Source organism: Lampris incognitus, chromosome 2, assembly GCF_029633865.1.
Source record: "Lampris incognitus isolate fLamInc1 chromosome 2, fLamInc1.hap2, whole genome shotgun sequence".
Lineage (NCBI taxonomy): Eukaryota > Metazoa > Chordata > Actinopteri > Lampriformes > Lampridae > Lampris > Lampris incognitus.
This window is the reverse complement of record NC_079212.1, coordinates 18,137,704-18,164,945: the sequence shown is the minus strand read 5'-3', so window position 1 is coordinate 18,164,945 and position 27,242 is coordinate 18,137,704. Positions and strand designations below refer to the sequence as shown.

At 42.8% G+C, this 27,242-nt stretch overlaps 2 protein-coding genes across 4 annotated transcripts in view; one reads left to right on the top strand and one right to left on the bottom strand.

The window, feature by feature from the left end:
- The window catches only part of LOC130134320 (voltage-dependent L-type calcium channel subunit beta-3-like), a 14,534-nt gene extending 1,276 nt beyond the window's left edge, over positions 1-13,258 (top strand). The window contains exons 2-13 of one of the 2 annotated variants that reach the window (XM_056302246.1): positions 795-914; positions 2,825-2,947; positions 3,082-3,197; positions 5,196-5,269; positions 5,385-5,404; positions 5,551-5,628; positions 5,989-6,047; positions 6,199-6,299; positions 6,406-6,557; positions 8,367-8,462; positions 8,623-8,793; positions 12,887-13,258. In XM_056302246.1, coding sequence (XP_056158221.1) covers positions 795-914; positions 2,825-2,947; positions 3,082-3,197; positions 5,196-5,269; positions 5,385-5,404; positions 5,551-5,628; positions 5,989-6,047; positions 6,199-6,299; positions 6,406-6,557; positions 8,367-8,462; positions 8,623-8,793; positions 12,887-13,258 — 1,482 coding nt within the window. Of the gene's footprint in view, positions 1-794; positions 915-2,824; positions 2,948-3,081; positions 3,198-5,195; positions 5,270-5,384; positions 5,405-5,550; positions 5,629-5,988; positions 6,048-6,198; positions 6,300-6,405; positions 6,558-8,366; positions 8,463-8,622; positions 8,794-12,886 lie in introns of those variants that run through there. The other variant, XM_056272721.1, reaches the window with a different exon arrangement.
- Positions 13,259-18,770: 5,512 nt separating this feature from the next.
- Positions 18,771-25,625, bottom strand: ddx23 (DEAD (Asp-Glu-Ala-Asp) box polypeptide 23). 2 transcript variants are annotated; one of them, XM_056273516.1, is made up of 17 exons: positions 25,563-25,625; positions 24,912-25,069; positions 24,612-24,734; positions 24,311-24,401; positions 24,151-24,216; positions 23,935-24,073; positions 23,716-23,849; positions 23,169-23,281; positions 22,911-23,054; positions 22,548-22,773; positions 22,051-22,196; positions 21,700-21,877; positions 20,527-20,769; positions 20,269-20,420; positions 20,034-20,142; positions 19,709-19,883; positions 18,771-19,336 (listed from the first exon to the last, which is right to left on the bottom strand). In XM_056273516.1, exons 1-17 carry the CDS (start codon positions 25,620-25,622, stop codon positions 19,113-19,115), a joined length of 2,481 nt encoding a protein of 826 aa, XP_056129491.1. In that variant the 5' UTR covers positions 25,623-25,625; the 3' UTR covers positions 18,771-19,112. The 2 variants fall into 2 exon arrangements, with proteins under 2 accessions (XP_056129491.1, XP_056129490.1); XM_056273515.1 differs by having other exon boundaries at positions 18,772-19,336; positions 24,311-24,404.
- Between the last annotated feature and the right edge of the window lie 1,617 nt (positions 25,626-27,242).

Sequence of the window (27,242 nt, the reverse complement as noted above, 5' to 3'; positions counted from 1 at the left end):
GAAGACCAAGGAAAATATGGATTTCACCAGAATGCTGCAGCTTTTTCAGGCCCCATGTGATTTCTATGTACAACAGAAGAAAAGTGAGATGGATCTCTTCAATGATTACGAATAAAAGCCATAAGAAGCACTAAGGGTGTGAACGGGACCATGTTTCTCAGTGCTAAATCTCTATTTTTTTTTATTTTTTTTGCTTTATGTTCTGTTTTCAGCATTATGTACAAGCAAATCAATCCAGAGGTGTGTACTCAAACAGCTCGCCATGAAAAACGATCGCCAGCGTATATTTTGCTAACGAGGAGAAGTCCTTAGAGAATTATGAGGGGAACATGTGTATGCAGTGCACTGTGGGGGATAAAGGGATGGATTGGGGCCAAGCAACAGCAGAAAGGAAGCGGTTGCCTTCATTGTGCTATATTTGGTCTAACAGAGATCGTTGCTGTGGGAGTGCAAAAAAACCCCAATCATTGTGTTGTACACATATATGCAGGGTGCATGCACGTGCCTATCCACATTCGCATAAAACACCTGCAAACATAAACATGCGCACCCTGACACAAATGCCCGCGCACATGCATAAACACAGGTACACACAGCCGATCACGGCGAAGCCCTGCGAGGAAACTAAAGAAAGAAAACAACACCAAACAAATAAACACGTCCATCAACACATGACTCTTCTCTTTAACTGTGACTGTTAAGTAACTCCTAATGCCTGCAGTAACGCATCAGTATACTATTCTCTCTTTAATTTCCTCCCCACTGTTCTTGTCCCCTGCTCTCTCTCTTGTTAGGGGTCGGCTGATTCGTACACCAGTAGACCGTCGGATTCCGACCTGTCAGCAGAGGAGGACCGTGAGGCGTATCGGCGTGAAGCCGAGCGCCAGGCACAACTACAGCTGGACAGAGCTAAGGTAAGGCCCTCGGGGCTCAAGGCTAGTGTTATAGAATTTTCCGACTCCCCCGCAGAATCTGACTCCCCTTGGCGTGAGGCTAGGTTAGGTTAGTCTAACCATAACTGCTTCCGGTGTGGGAAGGTGGCAGCGCAAATTCAAGTTTGCAGCAGCCTCACCCAGTACCGGTGTGGGAAGAGGACAGCGTGAATTCACATTTGCGGCGGCCTCACACCGTACCGTCCATGCAGTGTCTTTGTCAACGTCTGCACCTAAGTTTGTCTTCGTTTGATGGCTGGAAGAGCTGGCGCAGGATTGGCTGGGAGAGCTTGGTCTGCTGCATCCTGTGGGCCCAGGGACCACGGCCCTGTCTGGAGTTGTACCCGAAGAGGTAACACCAAGGGCGGTCTGACAGGACGCGGAAGTGGGGCAGGTTAAGCTAACTGCTAGCCATGCAGACCGGCAGTTCCGATAACACCGAGGGCAGTCTGGCGGTGGCCTCGCCTAGCCTTGACTGTGTTTTTAGTGTCATCGTGTGGAGTGCGGGGAGGTGTGTCGAACGTGTCTGGCTGGGAGAGCTGGTGTTGGATCAGCTGGGGGAGCTTGGTCTGCTGCGTCCTGTGGGCCAAAGGACCACAGCTCTGACTGGAGCTGCGCCCGAAGGGCGTTCTGACAGGATGCGGGAGCAGGGCAGGCTAAGCTAACTGCTAGCCCATGCAGGCCGGCAGCTCTGACAGGTCATCCTGGCTGGTGTTCATTCTCCTGGACAGTGATTTTTTATTTTTTAGTTTAGATGTTAGTTTGGATATATGTGTTCTTGTAGTTCTTGTAGTTTTTGGATATGGGTTTTTGTCTTTGTGTTGCACTGCTGTGGGCTGGAGGAAACGATGTTTTGTTTCATTTCATGTGCGCAAGTGCGTGAAATGAAATGAAATGTGTTTCTGGTTCTGATTCTAAATGTAACCAGTTCACGCCAAGGGGAGTCCGATTTGGCAGGGGAGTCAGAAGATTCCGTAACACTGGGTCATGCTTCTGCATAGGTACACAGAGACATACTATACGCACAGCGATGCAGAGAAAGGATTTCGTGGTGACCTCGGCTGGCAAAGGCTTGCAGTGTTACAGATGTGCACGCCTCCAAGATATCACCGGCACATACAAATATCACATGAACACCGAACAGTAGTGGGGACAATAAGATTAAGATAGATAAAACAATGCAAAACAAAAAGTTAATGTTTTTGTTGTCATCTAGGGTTTTGTTGTTTGTTTTTTTTTGTTGTTTTTTTTTTTTACTTGTTTCCTTTTAGATATCTTCAACTATTCCCATGTAATTTGGTTTTGTTAATATACACTGCATGACTATGTCCAAGTGTGTAGGCAAACTCCTTGCATCATGCATCTTGCACATTAAAAACTGTGCCAGCATTAAAGCAAAAATTCAGCTTCACACAATATGAAATGTGATGCACACAAAAAAATTTTTGGAGGCGGGGGGGTTGTTTTGCATTAAAAGAAACCAAAAGCATTGGTTAAGTTAGATAGATTTTATTTTCCCATAGGAAAATTGTTTTAGACACATCAGATGCTTGCTCTACAAGATGGTTCACATCGTAATATAATGTGACACATTGCCCATCATACATTTAAAACATGTATATAACAAACATAGACAGAAAGTACACAGTACATAAGTACACAACACAGTAGACCTGTTACCTGCTAGACTGCTATTCAGAGCTTCAATAGGTTTACAACAGAGTGCAAAGGATTGCAGCCATTGTAAAATGTCTGCACTAAAACTGAAATCCAAATACTGTTTTGTGAGAACCAACCACCTCTTTACTTTGCTGTCTTTAGTTTTGCATCTTTAGTTTTGACATGCCTTGCATCTCTGACTGTTATCCTGTTCTTGTACACTGTTTCCACAGTCCAAGCCTGTAGCATTTGCAGTGAAGACGAATGTGAGTTACTGTGGAGCTCTGGATGAGGACTGTCCTGTCCAAGGGGCTGCAGTCAATTTTGATGCCAAAGATTTCCTGCACATTAAAGAAGTATGTTATCTCATGTGGTCAGTTACAAAGAAATGTCTTGGCTTTAAAAGGTGGCGATCGGCGTTGGGTATTGATACGGAAGGTTGATTGGAAAGCACTGTTAAATTGTGCCATTGTTTTGAATGCGTGAACAGAAGTACAATAATGACTGGTGGATTGGTCGACTGGTGAAAGAGGGAGCCGACATCGCCTTTATTCCCAGCCCTCTGCGACTGGAGGCCATGAGACTCAAGCAGGAACAGAAACAGAGGTAGATTAATAGATTTGAACCATGACACCGTACCCAAACTGTAAGCTGTTAATGACACAAATTGACAAAAAAAAAAACAACCCCTTGTAAAACTGTGCCCCCCTCCCCCCCACACACACACACACCATACCATCACCTTTTGGGTTATTGGTGCTATTTAACATGTCTTGAAGCGGTAGTTTGATGCTCAGGGTTTTTACTGTGTGTCCTACTCACATAGCATCGGGAAAACTCGTGGGTACCCTTTTTATGTCTGCGGGCGCAGTTCGGATGTAGTTTAGCCTAGCTTAGCTCAACTGCTGCATGTCCACAGGGATCATTAGCAGCGCCTTTGAAAACAAGGGAAATACACCTTTTCCAAAGCTGACCGTAAATATTTCTTTACTCTTAACATTTTCACAAGTACATGCAAAATCCTAAAAACTGGATTATAGTTTTAACCTAGCTTTCCGTGAGAGGCACATTTTTCTTCGTCTAGGGCAAAAAAAAAAGATGAATATGTTTATTATGGGAAAATAGTTCAAAACCATGAGAGGAGCTGTTGATGATCCCAGTAGACATCCAGCAATTGACCTAATCTAGGTTAAGTGCATCGTTCAGCATGCCTTCAAAATGCACACACCAGGGGCAAAACCACCATATATATGCAGATAATGCAGCTGCATTGGGATCCACAACAGTTTAGGGCCTGCATGCACGGACTCCTCTTTATCTCACCACTATCGTATCAAAGATTTTGAACACTGAGTCTACGGTATACGATGGGTTCAAAAATGTGCAAAGTGTACCTGCATATAATTATATGTACATGTGTACTACTGCGTAGCAAAATCCACACAGAAGAGTTAGCTAGCTGGTGGAGTGTCAAGACTTTGCACAGTGAAAAGCCTGGAGAGTGTGCTTATGATCTAAGTAGAACTTATTTATTTGACTAATAATCAACGTACACACGTGTTTTGTGTTTATAAGGTCTATGCACAGACATGAATAATGTTGTCTATGTGTGGGTGCGGCATCGCCGATTAAGTTTTCATCTGTTATGGAGCGCCGACACCAGATTTTGTTAAGTAGGCTAGTCTGTCACTATCTTGGCCTTGCTATTATGACTCCTCTTCTATAGCGCGGCGGTCTGTTTTCCTTGTAATCACTCATTTAGGCGTCAACTGTGCAGTGCATTTCGCTGTTGCTGGTCGTTTTAAAGCTGCGTGCTTTCACTTTCATTCGCTACTGACAGTACGTTTTGTTACGTCTGATTTGAAATGGGTGGGCCGGGGCCCACTTTGACCATCTTGCATTGGGGCCCAGTGCTGACTCGTTGCAGCTGTGGCACACACAAACATAAAAAGGGGATCCATGAAATTGTCTGACTCAATGCAACTAACGTGTTGATATGAAGTTGTTATGAGCCAGCATTTCCGACGCTTCCATGCCATCGGTGTATGATGTGTATGTGTGACTTAATTGTAAAACGCTTTGAATGGCTGTTGCAGCTGTCCATCCATCCATTATCCAAACCGCTTATGCTGCTCTCAGGGTCGCGGGATGCTGGAGCCTATCCCAGCAGTCATTGGGCGGGCGGCAGGCAGGGAGACACCCTGGACAGGCCGCCAGGCCATCACAGGGCCTGTTGCGGCTAGAAAAGTGCTGTATAAAATGCAACTTGATTTATTGATTGATATAAGCAAAAGGGAAGTCCAGTCACAAAACTAAACCATGACACCATTGACATGTTTTTCCTTAGCTCTCAAAAAGATTGGCTTAAGAAAATTATTCATGGCTAACAATTTAGAGGCCAGTGGCTACAGTTTAAAAAGTGATAGAGGTTTTCAGGACGGTTTTCCCCTCTTGACCCAACTATCCCCCTTGAATTATATTTTAGAAATCAACAACTCTACTGGCATTACATTGATTATCAAGCTTCTTAACGATGATAAAAACTGACGTGTAAAACTCTCCAATGATTTTAAAGCTTGATAAATAATACCATATTTGTCGCAGGAAAACAGGGGGGAACTCCTCAAGTTTAGGCGACATGGTAACTGGGAGCTGGAGGACCACGCCGCCATCTGCAGGTGAATGTAAGTATTACCAAACCATCCTCCTGCTGGACCACTATCATTATCCTAACGTGCCTTTTCATCTTTCATCTCTTTCCATCATTGATAATGATTTTCTTGTTCTCACAAGCTAAACAGAAGCAAAAACAGGTAGGTCACCCCTGACGAAGACCTGACATTTACCAAATAAATTGTTTTGGACTGTTATTGCCACGGACATTTTACACTTTGATTGATTGCCCAACCCCTCTATCTCTACACCCCCTGCTCTCTCACCCCCCCCCCATTTCTGGCAGGAACATGTCCCTCCCTATGATGTGGTGCCCTCTATGAGGCCGGTGGTCCTCGTGGGACCATCTCTGAAGGGCTATGAGGTCAGCCTCTCTCTCTCATACACCTCCAGCAGACTGAGAGCTGCTCTCTCTTAGTCTCTTTATTCTGTTCCAACTCACTGTACCCTTATGCGTTCTCTCCTGCAGCTTGGCACAGCAGAGTTAAGCCCACATTTCTGTCTCAGTAATCATAAATTAAAACCAAGTATGAAATAAATCTGGTAATTTGATGATCTATATTTAGATGGTGTGTTTGCCAGAAATGGGCTATGTATGTTGCAGATTTGCACAGGCTTGTATTTTCCCTTTCAGTTATGTCAGCTTTTTGTTGGGGAAGAAATGTTATGCTTGCTGTAAATGACACTGTTTCTGGCGTGCTTTTTATGTTGCTTCTCTACCCAGGTAACAGATATGATGCAGAAAGCTCTCTTTGACTTTCTGAAACACAGATTTGAAGGAAGGTCAGTAAAACGGCATGATTATTGAAGTATATAACCATAATAGACCCTGCACAGTAAAATCTCAAGTCTGATCTACAGGAAAAAATGAATGCATATTTGTCGACAGTAAAATGTTCTCACCATATTTCATGTCATTCTCTGACCTTTGCAGAATCTCAATCACCCGTGTCACTGCCGACCTATCTCTAGCCAAGAGATCTGTCCTGAACAAAAGACCCATCATGGAGAGGTCCAACACTCGTTCCAGCCTAGGTGACAATGATCCTGTCAGCATGAAAATGGCCTCAGATCTGTGGTACATATCATTTTTTTATTTACAAATCTCCTAACACTTTGTGCTGCGGTGTGTACAATGCAGCGGAAGTCCAGAGTGAGATTGAAAGGATATTTGAGCTGGCCAAAACCCTGCAGCTCGTGGTGCTGGACGCAGATACCATCAACCATCCCGCACAGCTAGCCAAAACGTCCCTGGCACCCATCGTCGTCTACGTTAAAGTCTCCTCGCCAAAGGTACAGTAGGTTGGCTCACTCCAATCACTTGGATTACCTCGCTATACATTCTGACGTTTATCAAAAGATGCGAAGCACCTTGTAAACCTGGCTTCGAACTCACTCACTCACAAACCGACAATTAAGTCTCACATTTACCTGTACCATCTGTGTAGATTTTTTTTGGGGGGGGGGGCTTGGAAAATGTATGTGAGTGCATCTAAAAATATATGCTGTTGTAAGGCGTTTTTCATTACAATTATAATCCTCACTGGTAAGAAAACTGGCAAAATAGAAATTTTTCTGCAGCCCTACCACTACTGTTTCTTAGCCTCTCTGTTGTATATTATTATTTGGTATTAACCATGTGACAGAGCTGCAAGTACGACATGCTCTATTACATTTAATGTGCTCGAACAAATCAATTTTTTATTAAAGTTTTTAAGTGTTTCTCATGTGTCAGGTTGTTTTTCTGGATTGTCGGTTAGTTAAAAACATGTTCAGATAAGCTAATTTTTGCACTGTTGAACATGTGCAAAAGAATCTATCTTACAATGTCAATGTTAAGCGTCCAGTCAGGATATGATGTAAATAACATGTAACGTTAGCTACTCGATTGAAATGATGCAGCCAGGTTCTAATCCTCGTGTTACCTCCGGCTTGGTCAGGCGTCCCTACAGACACAGTTGGCCATGTCTACATGTGGGAAGCCAGATGTGGGTATGTCTCCTGGTCACTGCACTAGCACCTCCTCTGGTCGGTCGGGTGCCTGTTTTTTTTGGGGGGGGGGGGGCAGGGTGGAATAGCGTGATCCTCCCATGTGCTATGTCCCCCTGGCGAAACTCCTCACTGTCAGATGAAAAGAAGTGGCTGGTGACTCCACATGTATGGGAGGAGGCATGTGGTAGTCTGCAGCTCTCCCCGGATTGGCAGAAGGGGTGGAGCAGCCACCGGGACGGCTCGGAAGAGTAGGGTAATTGGCTGGATACAACAGGGGACAAAAAGGGGGAAAATTACAAAAAAAAAAAGAAAATGTGCAGCCAATACTAGGCCTACGTCCAGTTCCAAACTTATGATCTTGTCTTTAGTTCAAGTCACACAACAGTTGTGCTTCACATCTATTACACGACACTGTAAATTCTAACAAGTTAAGTTTACTTAAAAAAATTGGGAAACCAATTACCTTGGGGAAAAGTAAGTAAATGAACTTAATTGTCTCAAGTTATGTGAAATGGTTTTATGTTTACAGTGAACATGCGTTATTTGAGTAAGCTGCACTTGATGTGAGCACTTAAGATATCTCAGTATAGTCAAATTCATTCTGTCAAGTTGTTACAACGCTAAGATTATGAGTAACATTAACTTCATATTTTCTGCCAAAGCAAGTAGCTGTTACTTGAAATGTTTAATACACTACACTAAATGTATCTAAGTAGAGTTAAATTAATTCAGTCACGTTGTTATAACTCTAAAGTTAACATATTATATTCTGCCAAAACAAGTAGCCGTTACTTGAAATTTGTAATACACTACACTTAATGTATAACTTAAATAAAGTTGACAGGAACTCACAAAATGTGACTATGAAAAGCCCAATTTATTTTATTTTTTAGAAATGCAAGTCATTTGTATACAAGGGGGGAATGTAAATGTAAACATTACATAAACTTCAAATTTTTTTATAGGTTTCCAAATTCAAATATTAAAATCAGCTAGTGAACAAATACAAAAACATACGCGTCCTTGTTTCGCCTGTTTCATTTGTCTTCCATTTTTATGGCCTCATTGAGGTTTGAGCTTTATTACCACTATATTTCGTCCTTGTCTCAGGTGCTCCAGAGGCTGATTAAGTCCAGGGGGAAGTCTCAGAGCAAGCACCTGAATGTGCAGATGATGGCTGCAGACAAGCTTTCCCAGTGCCCCCCTGTGAGTGGACAAACCAATCAGTCCCATTTCAGACCGCTACTGAAATTCTCAGTGCAATAATGCAATTTTATGAAGACCTCAAAGTTAACATGTAGGTTAACGGCAGGGGGAGATGAATCACCTGACTGAAGATATGTGTTTTTGAACTGTTCACTTGTAGGACATGTTCGATATTATTTTGGATGAGAACCAATTGGAGGACGCTTGTGAGCACTTGGCTGAATATCTAGAGGTCTACTGGCGTGCCACTCATCTACCTGGCACCACCCCTCTTAATCCTTTATTGGAGCAAAATCTGATGACCCCGCCCTCAGCCATATCTAGCCTACAGGTGAGTCTTTTTTTAATTGGTCAATAGGTAGATGAGTAACAGGTGAACATCTGGAATTGAAAAATGTCGACTGTGATGACTTAAGACCAAAAGCGTAACTCGGAAGTAAAGGGCTATGGTGAAGCTGTATGGCCGATATGATCGCTGTTTCTAGTGTGTTGATTAGGAATTGTAAGTTAAATGTGTTGGACATTGTCACTGTCCTTACCAGACCTCTTCCCATGTCACTCTCACTGCTGTTTTTCATGTGATTGTCTCCAATTGTCTGTTTGTCCTCTCACTCATCCATGCTTAACATCTTTGCAGTTTTCTGAAACACAGGATTTAATTGAATGATCGCTTACAAAATGGGGTGAGTAGTAGGGTTTATGTATATATATATACACACACACACATATATATATATATATATATATATATATATATACACACACACACACACACACACACACACACTGTTTATGTATATATACAAGAATAGACATAAATGCTGTTGGGGGATGCATATATATATATATAGAGATAGATAGATAGATAGATAGATAGATAGATAGATAGATAGATAGATAGATAGATAGATAGATAGATAGATAGATAGATAGATAGATAGATAGATAGATAGATAGATAGATAGATAGATAGATAGATAGATAGATAGATATAGATATACACTCACCGGCCACTTTATTAGGCACACCTGTCCAACTGCTCGTTAACGCAAATTTCTAATCAGCCAATCACATGGCAGCAACTCAATGCATTTAGGCATGTAGACATGGTCAAGACTATCTGCTGCAGTTCAAACCGAGCATCAGAATGGGGAAGAAAGGTGATTTAAGTGACTTTGAACGTGGCATGGTTGTTGGTGCCAGACGGGCTGGTCTGAATATTTCAGAAACTGCTGATCTACTGGGATTTTCACGCACAACCATCTCTAGGGTTTACAGAGAATGGTCTGAAAAAGAGAAAATATCCAGTGAGCGGCAGTTCTGTGGGCAAAAATGCCTTGTTGATGCCAGAGGTCAGAAGAGAATGGCCAGACTGGTTCGAGCTGATAGAAAGGCAACAGTAACTCAAATAACCACTCATTACAACCGAGGTATGCAGAAGAGCATCTCTGAATGCACAACACGTCGAACCTTGAGGCAGATGGGCTACAGCAGCAGAAGACCACACCGGGTGCCACTCCTGTCAGCTAAGAACAGGAAACTGAGGCTACAATTCGCACAGGCTCACCAAAATTGGACAATAGAAGATTGGAAAAACGTTGCCTGGTCTGATGAGTCTCGATTTCTGCTGCGACATTCGGATGGTAGGGTTCAGAATTTGGCGTCAACAACATGAAAGCATGGATCCATCCTGCCTTGTATCAACGGTTCAGGCTGGTGGTGGTGGTGTAATGGTGTGGGGGATATTTTCTTGGCACACTTTGGGCCCCTTAGTACCAATTGAGCATCGTGTCAACGCCACAGCCTACCTGAGTATTGTTGCTGACCATGTCCATCCCTTTATGACCACAGTGTTCCCATCTTCTGATGGCTACTTCCAGCAGGATAACGCGCCATGTCATAAATCTCGAATCATCTCAGACTGGTTTCTTGAACATGACAATGAGTTCACTGTACTCAAATGGCCTTCACAGTCACCAGATCTCAATCCAATAGAGCACCTTTGGGATGTGGTGGACCGGGAGATTCGCATCATGGATGTGCAGCCGACAAATCTGCAGCAACTGCGTGATGCTATCATGTCAATATGGACCAAACTCTCTGAGGAATGTTTCCAGTACCTTGTTGAATCTATGCCACGAAGGATTAAGGCAGTTCTGAAGGCAAAAGAGGGTCCAACCCGGTACTAGCAAGGTGTACCTAATAAAGTGGCCAGTGAGTGTATAAGACACATATATGATATATAAGACATGTAGGTCAGGTGAATCGGCCGTACTGAATTGTCCCTCGGTGTGTGTGTGTGTGTGTGTGGGTGTGGGCGGGCCCTGTGATGGCCTGGTGGCCTGTCCAGGGTGTCTCCCCGCCTGGCACCCAATGACTGCTGGGATAGGCTCCAGCATCCCCATGACCCTGAGAGCAGGATAAGCAGTTTGGATAATGGATGGATGGATATATATATATATATATATATATATATATATATATATATATATATATATATATATATATATATATATAAAATCTTTGTTTAAAGAAACACCCAACAGTAGGGAAAGTGCTCAACAAATGAGCAAAATAATCCAGTGAGTCAAGTAAATTCTTTATGAGACAGTACTGTCTCATAAAGAATTTACTTGACTCACTGGATTATATATATATGTGTGTGTGTGTGTGTGTGTGTGTGTGTGTGTGTGTGTGTGTGTGTGTGTGTGTGTGTGCGCGTGCATGCGCACGCGCACCCCCCCCCCCCCAACACCCTTATTCAAGCCCTTAGATTCCACCTTGAGCCAAACACAGTGGGTTGAGAACAGTGAATGAAGTGTATTTCCAGTTTGCTTACTGGGAACCACACGCCAAAGAAAAAATAAGTTATAATAATCATCATAATAGTTCATCAATCGCAAGTACAATCTTGTTCTAACACACCCATGGAATTTCTTAGCTCTCAACATTGTCTGACAGGCAGAAGCAAAGCCTGCTGGTTATTTGTAATTCCTTCCCCCTGACATCTATTGTCTACCTCTTGCAACGAGCAATCTCCCAGGCTTGTGAAGACATTAGTCTGAGCCATTTTGTGTCTAAATTCAGGGGTTACCCTGGTTCTATACTGGTCTCTGAGACAAACATCAGGGCTAAAAAAAATCTCATGGGTGTGTAAGAACAAATTTGTATGTACGTATGAACGATTGATGAGTGAGGCCCACAGTGTCTATCTTTATTGCATCCCGCTCTCCTTTTCTTTTGTTGATGGTCTCTGATGTACCGACACTGCTCTACAAACTCTTTGGGAGAAGATTCACAAAGTCCTTTAGCTTTTTTTCAGGACATGGCTCCTGTTTAATTTCAAGATTCAAGACATTATTAAAACATCCCAAGATCTGAAAATGGTTTTAAGGTGGTAACACAATCTTGGGTGCAGGTCATTTTTGCTGTTTCTTGAAAAAAAAACATTTACGGGGCATCTGGGTAGCGTGGCGGTCTATTTCGTTACCTACCAACACGGGCATCGCCAGTTCGAATCCCCTTGTTACTGCCAGCTTGGTCAGGCCTCCCTACAGACACAACTGGCCATGTCTGCGGGTGGGAAGCCGGATGTGGGTATGTGTCCTGGTTGCTGCACTGACACCTCCTCTGGTCGATCGGGCTGCCTGTTCGGGGGGGGGGGACTAGGGGGAATAGCGTGATCATCCCACGCACTACGCCCCCCTGGCGAAACTCCTCATTGTCAGGGGAAAAGAACCAGCTGGCGACTCCACATGTATCGGAGGAGGCATGTGGTAGTCTGCAGCCCTCCTCAGATCGGCAGAGGGGGTGGAGCAGCAACCGGGACAGCTCGGAAGAGTGGGGTATTGGCCGGATACAATTAAGGAGAAAAAGGGGGGGAATCCCAAAAAAAAAAAAAAAATTACAGCTATGATATCACCATTTCCAAATATCTCCTGTTTTAAAACATTTATTTTTAAATCGATGCCGATCATTTACCAAGCATGCTTTGTGAACAGAGCACCCCCCCCCCTCAGAGTGGCACGTGATCCCTTCTTATATAACAATATTGATGGTGAGCATAATATGACAGTATGAATGCAGTATAATGGACCTGTATTATCATTGCATTAACATATTGTCTAACATAATGACAAGTCCCCTGACCATTCATTTAACAGCTTCACTGTCATTCTCTTTGTTCAGAGTTTCTGTGGCATCATGTGTGTTTGCTTTGACTCTGGAAAAGAACCATCTGTCTGATATTATGTATTAAAAAAAAGCATAAAGTTGAAAACTAGATTTGGATGTTGTCCCTTTTTCTGAGACAAAGCTTTCTTTTTTCCCCCCAATCTCTCCCTCTTCCTCACCATGCCAACATCCAGAACCAGAATAAGAACCAGTCGCAGCCTGTCGAAGGTGTGAGGCTGGAGGGTGATGAGGAGGAGGAGGAGGAGGAGGAGCCAGGGGAGGAAGCCCACTCTCCCTTGGAGCAGGACAGTCTGATGCCATCTGACGAGGCCAGCGACTCCCTGTCTCGCGGCCGGAGAGGGAGCCCGTGCCACAGGGAAGGTGAGGGGGACGAGGAGGAGGACGAAGAGGATGAAGAGGAAGAGGAGGACGAGTATACATCCCCTTGCCATGCTCACACATACAGAGACATGTACCCTTCGCACCGTGGGCACACGAGCAACGTCCACAGTGCCAATGGGCACGAGTCACAGGACAGGCTGCTCCAACGTGACGCTCAGCAGGGCCACAACCAGAGGAACAACCGCCAGCGCAGCCGCCCATGGCCCCGAGACAACTACTGAGGAACTGGGGCTTTCCCGGCCTCCAGATGACCACTGAGATCTCCCATTCACCCCTGGTACTCCCAACTATTATGTACAAAACGGCCTAACATCCCCAAAACTGGGATTTACACACATAGCCTCGTGGCTGTAAACACCCACTTCTCAAACTTCATCGCCCCTCCCCCTCAACCAACCAGGCCAAAATCCTAACAAGTGAATCATAGCTGGCCTCAGATGTGAACAGCGACAAAGAAAAGAAAAATCAAGATGTCCACTTTAATGAGAACACAACTTTACTCAATTTTCAAAGAAATGGTGTTTATTATTTATAATCATCTTCCAGACTCCCAGTTTTATTCTTTCTTGAACCAAGGGGATGTCCCGGCCCGTCTGAGGTCACAGGATTCAGATAGCGTAAAGATCAACAGGGCTACTCACATCTGCAATGGAAAGGTTTCAGGCTACCAGCTCTACTCATACTCAATCTTTAGCTGCTTTGTCTAAGGTTTCTCTATTGTAGGATGTCTCATATACTGGCCTTAAAAATTCCTAAGACTTTTACATATCTTTGCTATTGCATGTGTGAATATGATTATTTGAAGACTATTTGCACATTAACAGAAGAGGAAACGAATGATCGGTAGGAGTGTCTACTGTCGGATCCATTATGGGAAGTAATGCATTTGAATATAGTGTACATATTGAATGGGTACCTGGTTTAATTTAACTACTATCATATTCACTTGTTTGATCAGTTTTGTTAGTGTGGACTTGTTCAACGTTTCAGAGAAATGATGCCATGTTTTTGTCGAGCTAGTTTTTACGTGGAAGATGGTGAATGGTATCTACAACCGAGTCTATCAGCAGAGGTTACGAAGTGAGTCATGCGAAGCTGCAGTACACTATCAAAACCCCCATACATTACAGCGTCACTTGTCTTTGCTACTGCACATCTCACTCGAACACCTACATAAAGGCTTCATGAGCGCAGAGAATGTAACCGCGACGGGAAAGGGAATTTTAAATCTTGATGGCCAGATTATTTGCCAAACTTCTTGTTTACATCATCTCGGACTTCTCGTACACAGCAAACACCGGCAGCACATGTACAGCACTTCATCTCCAGGTGTCAGAGAATGTCAGATTTGCATGCCTTTGCACCTCTATCGCCACCTGGTGTCTCCAACACAACAGATTGTCCTTTAAGTCGACTGTAGCATGTTGATTGTAGCATCTACTTTGTTTTTTGCTCTTTTTTTTTTTGGAACTTTCACTTGCCATAGCGTTAAGAGTGCGTGTACTGCAGTTTTACAGTTAAGTATTGATCCAATTTTAACAAGGCAGATCCTCAGGTGTACCCGTGAAGTCCTACCAATCACTCATACGACATCTCCATGATAATGAATGTGTGGTGCACTCATCTGTATCTCTATTGTGTTCTTAAATTGACTCACGGCTGTAGCAACTGTGACATGATGTCATTCGATTCCTGCACCGTCTGCTGACACACCGGTGGACTGGTTGGGTGTGACGCTCATAAGCAGCGACACGCTTCCACTCACACTGGGTTGGTAGGAGCCAGCTTTATGGAACTACTGGTTTTATTGCTTCCATGTTTCACAGGTATCTTTATCTAGTGTTCTGTATATTTTACGATAATTGCAGCATGATAAAAAAAGGAAAAAAAAATCTATGCAAGTGTTGCATGAAACCTGATTGTTTCTTTTTACAGTTACGTACTTTTAGTAATGCATCATCTCTGATTCTCCTTGTAGTCTTGCAGTGATAGTCTTGTCTATTAGGGCTATTCACTTTAGGAAATGCATCAGTTCATCCCTCTACAACCAATACATGCATTTAATCTAGATCTTAAAAACAGCAGATTGCATCCAAATATTAAAAAAGAAAAAAAGTTTGGGAAGGTTTTCCCATAACATTGGCTGGTGGACGGACAGATGGGTCTGTGTGATGCACTTTTAAATCATTCTAAAAACAGTTAGGCCTGTATTTTTTTACCCCGTTTAGAAAAAAAAGAAGACATTTTTGACTTGATGCAAAAAGAATGAGTGACTAAATAAAGTCCTGCATGTCTTAGTTCACTAATAAGCTATTTCCACTGTATTTTGGCAGACTACATTTTCCAAAGCGGACCAATTTAATAATTGATTGAAGAAAAAAAAAACGTTGAGGTTTTTCCATTTATGAAGCACAATTTTTTCAAGGGTTATAATTTAGTTTCCTTTTTCTTATTCTGTATGCAATACTAAGCCTAATTGAAAGACTTAAAAACGCCTTAGACCATCTGGACTTCCTCTTTTGTGAAAGTAGTGGGAAAAAAATTGCACTATTCTTTTTATTTTTTACGGTTGCTTTGTAATGCAATACCTGCACTAAATATAACCATGTATCCACCAGACTACCACAGCGTGCTAGCGTGACCCAACACGCCTCTTCCCTCGATTTATTAAAAGATAGAAAAAAAGTGAGACATTTCCTGCCTGATGCTGTATAGAATGCTTTCTATTTGAAAATAGATTTACAATGCTGAGTAAAATATAAGTGAAATAAACATGACATTTTATGTACTTTTAATATTGTTGGGCTGCTTTTCTGTTTCGTCATTTAGCACTCTAAACAACATTCGACAAGCCCCATAAAAGTACAACGGGCTCTCTATGTGGCTCTTTGCACAACTAATGTTTAAACATATCACTTATTGGTTAAAAATTGGTGGAAATTCAGGCGTCCGGGTAGCGTAGCGGTCTCTTCCATTGCCTACCAACACTGGGATCACCGGTTCGAATCCCTGTATTACCTCCGGCTTGGTCGGGCGTCCCTACAGACACAATTGGCCGTGTCTGCGGGTGGGAAGCCGGATGTGGGTGTGTGTCCTGGTCGCTGCATTAGCGCCTCATCTGGTCGGTCGGGGTGCCTGTTCAGGGGGGAGGGGGAAGTGGGAGAATAGCGTGATCCTCCCACGCACTACGTCCCCCTGGCTAAACTCCTCACTGTCAGGTGAAAAGAATCGGCTGGCGACTCAACATGTATCAGAGGAGGCATGTGATCGTCTGAAGCACCTCCCTGGATCGGCAGAAGGGGTGGGGCAGCAACTGGGATGGCTCAGAAAAATGGGGTACTTGCCCGGATATAAATGGGGAGAAAGGGGGGGGGGTCTAAAAAAAAATTGGTGGAAATTCATAGCTACGTTACCATTATTCACAACATTTCCATTGGTAAACGCAAACTAGTCGAGCAAAAGGCCACAGAGATGCTACTGGCATCCACAGCACAACACTAAGTACATGTAAGAATTTGAACGCAGGCGGTGCCTAAATTCATTTTCACAACTAAACAACTAGGATCAAGCAGAGATCTAAACCAGGACTTTTCCCAATCAAGCAGAGGTCTAAACCAGGACTTTTGCCCACCTCGAAGGTCATATACCAGGACAGTGACGACATAAGATCACACAAACACAGACCACACTTAAGTTTGTTATATTCACTTCATAAAAATTTCAATATGTGAAACAACACGTTTAAATTTTTTCAGAGGAGGCATCGGACTGAATCAAAAATACTGATGACCATCTATGAGGATGCACCTTAGATGGTCTTGGTCTCTTTAGTTTTTAAAAAGTCAATAAACTAAATAATAGTGACAGAAAAACAATGCAATACCATCACACTGCCACTTGTCCACACTTAACAGTTTAGTTGGTATATATGAGATTTAGTAATTGAATGTCTATAAAATGTACGTATTTATCAAACATTTCAGAGTAGAATTGCCAAACAGTTTGTTCCTTTTCTTCAGGGCTGTTCTTAGCATGAATATGCAGGTTGTATAGTGACCCTGGAAATCCACATTTATGCTTCTTTAGACTATATTTTACACAGCTTAATTTGCATCTTCCACACCCTTAAATCTTGCTGTTGTTTCACAAGACCAGGATAAATGGTCTGATTGCTACAGCAAGTAGTGAAACTAACCCCTGAGGCCAGAGAACTGAATTACAAATAAATCAGCAAGGGCACATTACAGTGCATCCGGAAAGTATTCACACCCCTTCACTTTCCCCACATTTTGTTAAGTTACAGCCTTATTCCAATGGATTAAATTCTTTTTTTTCTCATCAATCTACACACAATACCCCATAATGACAAAGCGAAAATGGTTTTGTAGAAATGTTTGCAAATTTATTAAAAATAAAAAACTGAAATATTGCATGTACATAAGTATCCACACCCTTTACTCAGTACTTGGTTGAGGCACCCTTGGCAGTGATTACAGCCTCAAGTCTTCTTGGGTATGAAGCTACAAGCTTGGCACACCTATATTTGGGGTATTTCTCCCATTCTTCTCTGCAGATCCTCTTGAGCTCTGTAAGGTTAGATGGGGAGCGTCGCTGCACAGCTATTTTCAGGTCTTTCCAGAGATGTTCAATGGGGTTCAAGTCTGGGCTCTGGCTGGGCCACTCAAGGACATTCACAGACTTGTCCCGAAGCCACTCCTTCGTTGTCTTGGCTGTGTGCTTAGGGTCGTTGTCATGTTGAAAGGTAAACCTTCGCCCCAGTCTGAGGTCCTGAGCGCTCTGGAGCAGATCTCTGTACTTTGCTCCATTCATCTTTCCCTCGATCCTGACTAGTCTCCCAGTTCCTGCCGCTGAAAAACATCCCCACAGCATGATGCTGCCACCACCATGCTTCACTGTAGGGATGGTATTAGCAAGGTGATGAGAGGTGCCTGGTTTCCTCCAGATGCGACGTTTGGCATTCAGGCCAAAGAGTTCAATCTTGGTTTCATCAGACCAGAGAATCTTGTTTCTCATGGTCTGAGAGTCCTTTAGGTGCTTTCTGGCAAACTCCAAGCGGGCTGTCATGTGCCTTTTACTGAGCAGAGGCTTCCGTCTGGCCACTCTACCATAAAGGCCTTATTGGTGGAGTGCTGCAGAGATGGTTGTCCTTCTGGAAGGTTCTCCCATCTCCACAGAGCAACGCTGGAGCTCTGTCAGAGTGACCATCGGGTTCTTGGTCACCTCCCTGACCAAGGCCCTTCTCCCCCGATTGCTCAGTTTGGCTGGGCGGCCAGCTCTAGGAAGAGTCCTGGTGCATCCAAACTTCTTCCATTTACGAATGATGGAGACCACTGTGCTCTTTGGGACCTTCAAAGCTGTAGAAATTGTTATGTACCCTTCGCCAGATTTGTGCCTCAATACAATCCTGTCTCGGAGGGCCACAAACAATTCCTTTGACTTCATGGCTTGGTTTCTGCTCTGACATGCACGGTCAACAGTGGGACCTTATATAGACAGGTGTGTGCCTTTCCAAATCATGTCCAATCCATTGAATTTACTACAGGTGGACTCCAATCAAGATGTAGAAACATCTCAAGGATGATCAGTGGAAACCAGATGAACCTGACCTCAATTTTGAGTGTCATAGCAAAGGGTGTGAATACTTATGTACATGCAATATTTCAGTTTTTTATTTTTAATAAATTTGCAAAAATTTCTACAAAACCTTTTTCACTTTGTCATATGGGGTATTGTGTGTAGATATTAGAAAAAAAAAGGAATTTAATCCATTTTGGAATAAGGCTGTAACATAACAAAATGTGGGGAAAGTGAAGGGGTGTGAATACTTTCCGGATGCAATGTACATCATAGACATCATGGGAGAAGGACACTGCACCGTGTGGAGCAAAGGCAGTGAGGGAATCAGGATGCACAAGAGAAATGTCAAATTCTTTATGTAAAACAGAAAAATGTAGAGTTCCAACACATTGCTGTGTGGATAAACAGAAGAAACATAGTAAAATAACCTGAATTGCCATGTGAGATCTAACATGTACCGAATTAACTTTGACCCAATTAGGCGAAAATGGTCTCTTCTCGTCTCTTCTTGGTGAGGATTGTTCCAGGTTTGTGCTGGGCGTCTGGGTGGTTGGCAAGCTCCGGGGGGCAGGTGGAGACAGGGCTCTCGAGGATCGCTTGCTTCAGGTCATAGAACACAGACGAATCCTCTTTAGTAAGGAAGGTCATGGCCACACCGCTCTTACCAGCACGACCAGTACGACCGATACGATGAATGTAGTCTGCATGGAGAAGAAGGTTCAGAAAAGGAGAATATTAGTTAATTGCCAAGGCAAAAGAATAACTCAACTCTATTTTACAAAGGCCTTCGTGAATAAGGCATAGCAATATCTGTTCTGCTAAGAACTCCTTTACCAAATATACATACTTGCATAACTGGAGATAACATTCAATAAAAGCATCAAGCATCTCATTATTACATATTTATTATTCCCTAATAACAATACTTCTGGTTCCATTCAAATGTGTATCAAATAGGAACATAATGATTAGTTGATAATAGCTGCAGCACTTAACAAAATATAAATGAACACAAAATCTTTACATCTGAATTCTGAATGGCGGTGAGCCCAGAGTGTGAGGGTGCTGATTACCTTCGATGTTCTTGGCCATGTCATAGTTAAGCACCATGGAGACATCCTGGATGTCAATACCACGACCAGCCACATCAGTGGCCACCAGAATATCTTTTGCTCCTGCTTTCAGATTGGAGAGCGCAAACTCTCTCTGCTCCTGTCCTTTGCCACCGTGCAATGTGCAAGCATTGTACTTTGTAAAATAAGCATAAGGAGAGGAGAGAGGGTGGAAGAGATGAGCGGAGATGAGATTTTAGATCTGCTTCACTGTATACATTTAGAATTCTGGATATTCAAGTCACAAAAAGGACTATCTAGTATGGTGAAGTTCAAAGTGACTTACTCCCATCTTCTCCAGAGACTTGGCCAACACATCGCATCCCTTCTTCTGGTTGACAAAGATGATGATGGGAGGTTCGAAGCCACGTGCCAACACTTCCAGCAGTTTCTTCCTGCAAGACAAACATTCAATAACAACTCAACGCTTTGGGATAATGCGACTGAGATGGAAGTTTTTTATTTTAAAATGGCATTGGGGATTTGGTGTTTGTAGTGTGTAGTGTGTGTGTCTGTCATACCTCTTCTCTCCCTCTGACATGAGCAGGACCTTCTGCTCTACCCTCTCGTGGGGCTTGCCAGCAGAGCCGATGTAAACCACAGCAGGGCGTCTCAGGTAGCTACGGGCCAGTCTCTCCACAGCTGGAGGCATGGTAGCTGTGAACATGACCGTCTACAAGACACAATAGTGTCAGTTTTTTTCAATATCATATAACACTTAAATAAATATATATGTTATTTTGTTTTCATAAATAATGGCTGATAATTTTTGAACATACTTGTCTGTATTTGTGTTTCCCAGATTCAAAGTTCATCATCATTTTCTCTGGGTCTTCTGCCTCGTCAGTGTCTGGTTTCTGATTGGTCACTGGGATGTATTCTAGAATCTTTTGGACGTCGGGTTCAAAGCCCATGTCAATCATACGATCAGCCTCATCAAGGACCACATATGTGCAGCGGCCCAGGACCAAGTAGCGGTTCTCCAACACGTCAATCAGACGACCAGGGGTGGCAATCACAATCTGACACACAGACAAAAACAGTGTGTCCAGTGTTATCTCGTCGGTACCATGGATGTATTATAGAGTAAAACTGGATACGGCGCCGCCACTCAGCCTTGCAGCCAATTTTTTTCAGTGGTCAATCATGGTATTGCAGCGAAAAATCCCCTACGGCCCAAAAAGCATTTTCCCCATAGACCACCATTGTAAAAGAGATGCTTGTAAAACTGACAGGACACCTGCAGCTATAATCATGGTCAATCATTACTCTTTGTATTGTAATTTTTAAGCCATGGAGTTTTAATTTTTTTTTAAATGTTCCAAAGCCCAGAAAAAATTTGTTTTCCTGCATGACGTCATGGCCATATACGAGCACTTTACACACGGTCATGTCATGTCTCGGGAAAGAGGATCTTTGCTAGGTTAAACAAATGCTGTTCAGATGAACAAAAATGCTTGTATAAATACATCCATGGTTTCAAGTCCCAAGTAAGTCCCGTAGTAGTCTTATTATGCATCCGGGAAGTCCGCTAGCATAGCATTCATGAACGCGCAGCACCGGATCCTGAATGCAGTTCGCTCGTTCTCATAGCCTAGAGGCATGATGGGAGTAACACTACTGTGCATATTCAGTGGGCCACATGTACCCGGAAGTACCTGAAAGCCAGCAACTTTTTTGACGTATGCGCCAGGTGAGCAATTCTCATAGGAATGAACAGGTGCCATTTTTAGATCCGGCATCCTCTACTATAATACATCTATGATCGGTACTCTATAAAATAGATACATTGATTGAAACCACCTGCCCACAGGAGCTGCAACCCCATCAAATATATTATTATCTCGTTGGTTTGAGAGGAACACTGTAAAATGGTCTAAAAGGCATTTCAGAGGCCTTAAATTGCAAATCAGCAAACAGTAATGTACATGTCAAATTTCTGAGCATCTCACCTCACAACCCATCCTGAGTCGGAAGCCCTGATCTTCTCTTGAGATTCCTCCAATCACAGCCACTGTGCGGATACCAAGAGGTTTACCAAACTTAATGGTCTCCTCTTCGATCTGCTGGGCCAACTCACGAGTGGGGGCCAGGATCACAGCATACGGACCCTGGTCAGAGTCTTCAATTCTGCAGGAAAGGACAATTCCAGGATAAAAGAGTGCAGATAATTTTCAAGCGGGGGTGTTAATGTGACGGTAAGATAGGATGCAAACCTGATCTTATGACAAAGATTTGGACCAAAGGTGGAATGGGTCATTAACTGCCAATTCTTGTGAATAATATAGTCTGGGCGGATTTACCTGTCGATCTTTGGTAGGGTGGTAATCCACACAAGCAGAGGAATGAGGAAAGCAGCTGTTTTACCACTACCCGTCTCAGCTACGCCAATAATGTCACGATTCTGTAAGCCAATGGGAATGGCCTGTCTCTGGATAGGTGTGGGATCCTGGAATCAAAGAAAACAAACAATGGTATAAGAGTCATGTCTGTGAATGTTCTCATTCATCCAGGTCATGGTTATCCAAAGGAGTTAAATCAAGTGCGTATAAGAGTCATCTATAACGTTTTGATTGAAAATCAATGCAACTACAAACTATTCAAAATTAAACATGTTGATGTTGCCAAATCTCAAATAGTGTCCTACCTCTAATTAGAGCTAGGGAAAAGCATATACTTGTCAAAGATAAACACCTGATAAGGATCAAGTCCCCACAGAACTATTCTTTTATACTATCTTTTCACTATGTATCTGTCTCTTGAAAAATTTAGATTTGGTATGATGCTTTGGAAAGCAGACCTTGTAGCCACACTTGTCGATGACCTCCAGAATGTGTGGGGGCAATGTGTACTCCTTCCAGTTCCTGATTGGATTGGGGATCTTGCCTCCCTTGGTGGTAATGCTGTAGTCCTCCCTGAAGATACGCCAATCCCTGTCCGTCATTTCGTCCAGTTTCTTCTGAGACCAGTGTCTGTCATCCCAACGCTGCTTGGCCTCCTTCTTGCGCACCTTCTTCAGTCTTGTCCTGAGGAGAGCAGGGAATGACAGTTTGGATAGTGAGGTAAGAGGCTGTCAGTCAGTTCAGTACCGAGATGAGGTGAAGGAGAGCTTTATAAATCCATACACAAGGCGGGTTATTCCCGAACATTATGCAATACTTACTCCTCTTGCTCCTTCTCCTCAATGGTGCGTCTCTTCTCCATCAGGTCACCATAAAAACGAGACTGCTCTCTTTTTTGTTGCTTCAGGTCAATGCCAGCAATGAAGCCTCGGCCATATAGCTGCACCTGATGCTTTTCTTTGTAACTAGAAAAGCAGCAGGTAAATTGTATGGTTTTAAGTAATGCTGTAACTGAAAAAACATAGCCTTAAACTAATACATATTCAAGTGGCACACGGTGTACATGCATGAGGACTCACATTGGGTTGTAGTCAATTGAAGTGTCTTCAGAGGCATCCCACTCAAAGACAAATTTCCTGTCATTCAGGTGACGTGTTCGCCGACGTTTCTTGATCCCACCAAGGTAGCGCTCCTAAAAGAAAAACATACATCATGTATCAGAGGAACCTTAATCAGTTCATCTGGACACGTTTATTGGGAGAAATGTTTCATCACTCATCTAAGTCACTTAGATGAGCGATGAAACAAATAACCCAATTCACATTCTAATTTGTTATTTAAAAACAGATAAATATCGCTACAGCTAATGTGTCAAGGGAAAACACTAAAAATTCAAAAAAGAAAAAAAATCTGCTTCACATCCAAGAGCTGTAACAAACAAATTACTTTGGTATTTAGGTGCAACTTTCTCAAGGGTTCTCCTGAAAGTTATGCGATTTATTTTGAAGATCTGGACAAAGGCAACAAAAGCCATAGAAAAAGAACTATGAGAACCATATTGCTCTGTTAGGCCTAGCCACCATTAGGTTGGGTCTTAGCAAACACGTAGTTTCTCTAAAGACAAACCTTGATGGCTTGAAGTTCTTTGGTTTTATCTTTTTCCTCTCTTATCTTTTGTCGTCCATCATCCTCTTCATTCCCATTGCTCTCTCGCTCCATCCGTTCTCTTCGCTCTCGCCTGTCCCTTTCTTGGGGGTCCTCTGTGACAAAGAGATTTTCAGTAATGCTTCTGCCTCTATATTAATATTCACAGGTTGACAAAGGTTGTCTATGCCTCATACAGACCAAGCATTTTTCTTCCAATCTCTTGAAACACCCTTCTCTTCTTCCTCTCCTCTTCAATCATCTTCTTTCTCTCCTCTGTCTGCTGCTCTCTTCGTTTTATCGCCTCGGCCTCTCGCTCAGCCTTAGACAAAAACTTGGGCTGCAAAGGATAAAATTAATGGTCTAAAAAGGAAAGAAAATGTATACATGGGGTAACTTATCCTCAAACAATCTTACCTTGGCCTCAGCTTCCTCCTCTGCCTTTTTCTTGGCAAGAAGCTCTTCCAGGGACAGCGGTTGAACCTAGACAAAAGCAACAAAAGCCAAAGACACAAAACAATATCCAATGAGTCAATATTTCAATGTTATCAAATATTCAACTTACCTTGAACAGTACCTTTTCTTTCTTTTTCCTCTCTTCTTCCTCTTCTTCTAGTTTAATATCCTTCTCCCTCTTTATTTTGGCATCCTTTGATTTTGGTGATATACTTCTTTAAGAAAGAGTGATAACATTAAAAAACACATATGTTCTCCAACAAAAACATTTTAATAAACAATTAACTATATCTATAATGGTAGTATATTGTGTCATATGTTGATGAATGTTATTGGCTTATTTTGATCACACATCCCAACCGTCTGTCACACATGGCCTCTGGTTATTATAAAGTGCAGCAATTAAACGCCAATCTACACACCTTGACTTCTTGCTGTGATCCTTGTGTCTATGTCCATCTTTATCTCTGTCCTTGCGGCTCCGTTCTCTGTCCTTGTCTCTGTCACGCTCTTTGTCCCTCTCTTTGTCTTTAGTGCGTCGATCTCTTAAGATGACAGTGATAACAAGTTCAGATTTTTAAAATGTTGTTATATTTTACCAAAGACAGACCTAAACATGGTCTTGGACTACTTAAAACATTAACATTGCCATACAGTGAACAGAAACAAACCGACCAGAAATTTTAAGTTTTTGCCTTGCATTTATAAATAATTTCCGCTACCTTTCTGCAGATTTGGAGCGGTTTCGTTCCCGGGATCGATGACGCTTTCGTGAAGGGGAACTTTTACGATCTCGTTCTCTTGATCGACTTCGTTTCCTTTCTCTTTCCTTGGTCCCCGAGGACTCAGCGTCCTTCTTCTCAGTAGAATCACTTGCCATCTATAGTCACATCCAGGTAGGATAGATTAGTAACGTGTTACGTTCCTGTTATGCCTGCGGTTTTACGAAAGACTCCTGGAGCTTAACGGGTTCATAGTCTGAAATTGTTAATAAACCTTTGCAACGAAAACACAATAGTAGCAAACTGTTGGTAGCGTTGGCGATGTTGTCAGGTAGTAACTAGAGCAAGCGTCATGATACTGTTATTTTTCCTATGTGGGGCTATATCTAATATCACCCACAACGGTTAGCGAACAATAACGCCATGATAAATGTGACCAACTAATAGAGGAAAAGCAAATAACCATAAACGTCAATAACACGATTGGAGTGACGGGCGCAGTCACCAGTGGCTAACGCGATTAGCAAATTGGCTAACAGGTTATTTCAAGATTAGCTAATGACTGGAAAACCATGCAATTCAAACGATACATATGAACATATATCGTGTAGATACGGGTGGAAATAAAACTAGAACAGCCTAAATACATACCCTGGTTGCCTGGCTATCAACAGAAAACACGATTTCGTTTAAGAAGACGCCATATTTCATAAGCAGAATGGGTGCTTTGTGGGAATTGTAGTTATAGTGATTCTTCACAAGAAAGCAATCCGAGGATTTAAATATTAATCAAACTACATTTCCCGATAGAATAATAACCGCTTTCTTTTTCTTCTTCGCCTTCTCCTTCCTCCTCCTCTTCTTCTTCTTCGTCTTCTTCTTCTTTGGCTTCTTCTTCTTCTTCGTATTCTTCTTCCGCCTCTTGTTCTTCTTCTTCCACTTTAGGTTTATTGGCGGTTGGCAAACAACGATTTGGTGCGTTACCGACACCAACTGGAATGGAGAGTGGATCAGAACGTCTATTTACTTTAAAAAAAAAACTCGTCTTCTCAGTTAAACTAGTTATTTCACAGGTTTATTAGACGGACTAAAAGCCTTTCTCAGCAGCTGATGCATACCTTCTCCAGAAACTCCTACAACACCCAGAAATGTCCTTGCTACAGCTACATTTATGTCAGTTCTCTCAGATTTTCTTTCTACTGCAGTACAATTGATTACAAGTGCCAAAAAGGCCAAAAACTTCATCTGGTCCTTACAAAAGCAAAACCCAGCATGCTTGTTGACTGACTTTTCCTCCCTACCTTCTTGGCTCACATCATTCTCATTGTTTCTCTATTCTTTTAGCAGCTTCAGCATACGACAACCCCTTTTCTGCTCTCATCTTGTTCGTTTTCCATCCATCCATTATCCAAACAGCTTATCCTGCTCTCAGGAACGCGGGGATGCTGGTGCCTATCCCAACAGTCATTCGGTGGCAGGCAGGGAGACACACTGGACAGGCCGCCAGGCCATCACAGGGCCCCCCCCACACACACACACACACACATGCGCGCGCATGCGCGCGCGCGCACACACACACACACACACACACACACACACACACACACACACACACACACACACACACACACACACACACACACACACACACACAAACACACACTATATTGACCCCGTATCATTATTTCCATTTCAGTGCAGGCACTCATCTTGCACTTTATCAACTTTACAATTTTCCACATTGCAGTTGTCATCCCACATTGCCCACATCTTCTCACTCCATTACATACTGCTGCAACATGTCCATATTCTTGACAACAAAAACATCTGGGAGGAACTCTCTTATATGGCCTCACCCTGTAACTCACATAATCAAGGTACACTCTTTCCAGCAACTCCCCCCCAAAAGTCAAACACACAGACTTATTGTCCTCCTTCTCCTCTTCTAGGAATCATTCTTCTTGCCTCTCACACACCTGCAGCATCCTGAAATGACTCATCCTCTATTGCCAGTGGAATGCCACTTATCACTCCCTTCTTCTTTGCTTTTGATCCTAGTGGGAAGCAAATCCCATACAGATAACTTCCAAATACTACCTTGATCTTATGGGCTCTATCGCTCTGACGCTTTGAGATACAATCAATGATAACCATCCCACTTCTAGTTATCCTGATCGATCGTAAATCTCCAAGTTTTCTCGTGTAAACTTTCTGTCCTCATGTGGGTCCTTGAAAATCCCGTCTTGTCTTGTCACGGCTATCATACCAACGAGATACGTCTCCTCTGTTCCAAATGACTGACTAGAGTCACTTGAGTAAGTTGGTGGATTC

Coding starts and splice junctions, on each gene's coding strand:
- ddx23 (XM_056273515.1), bottom strand. CDS start 25,622: ATGAAATATGGCGTCTTCTTAAACGAAATCGTGTTTTCTGTTGATAGC. Junction 23,850..23,934: donor GATTGGAAGAAAAATGCTTG/GTCTGTATGAGG, acceptor TCTTTGTCACAG/AGGACCCCCAAGAAAGGGAC. Junction 23,055..23,168: donor TCAATTGACTACAACCCAAT/GTGAGTCCTCAT, acceptor CTGCTTTTCTAG/TTACAAAGAAAAGCATCAGG.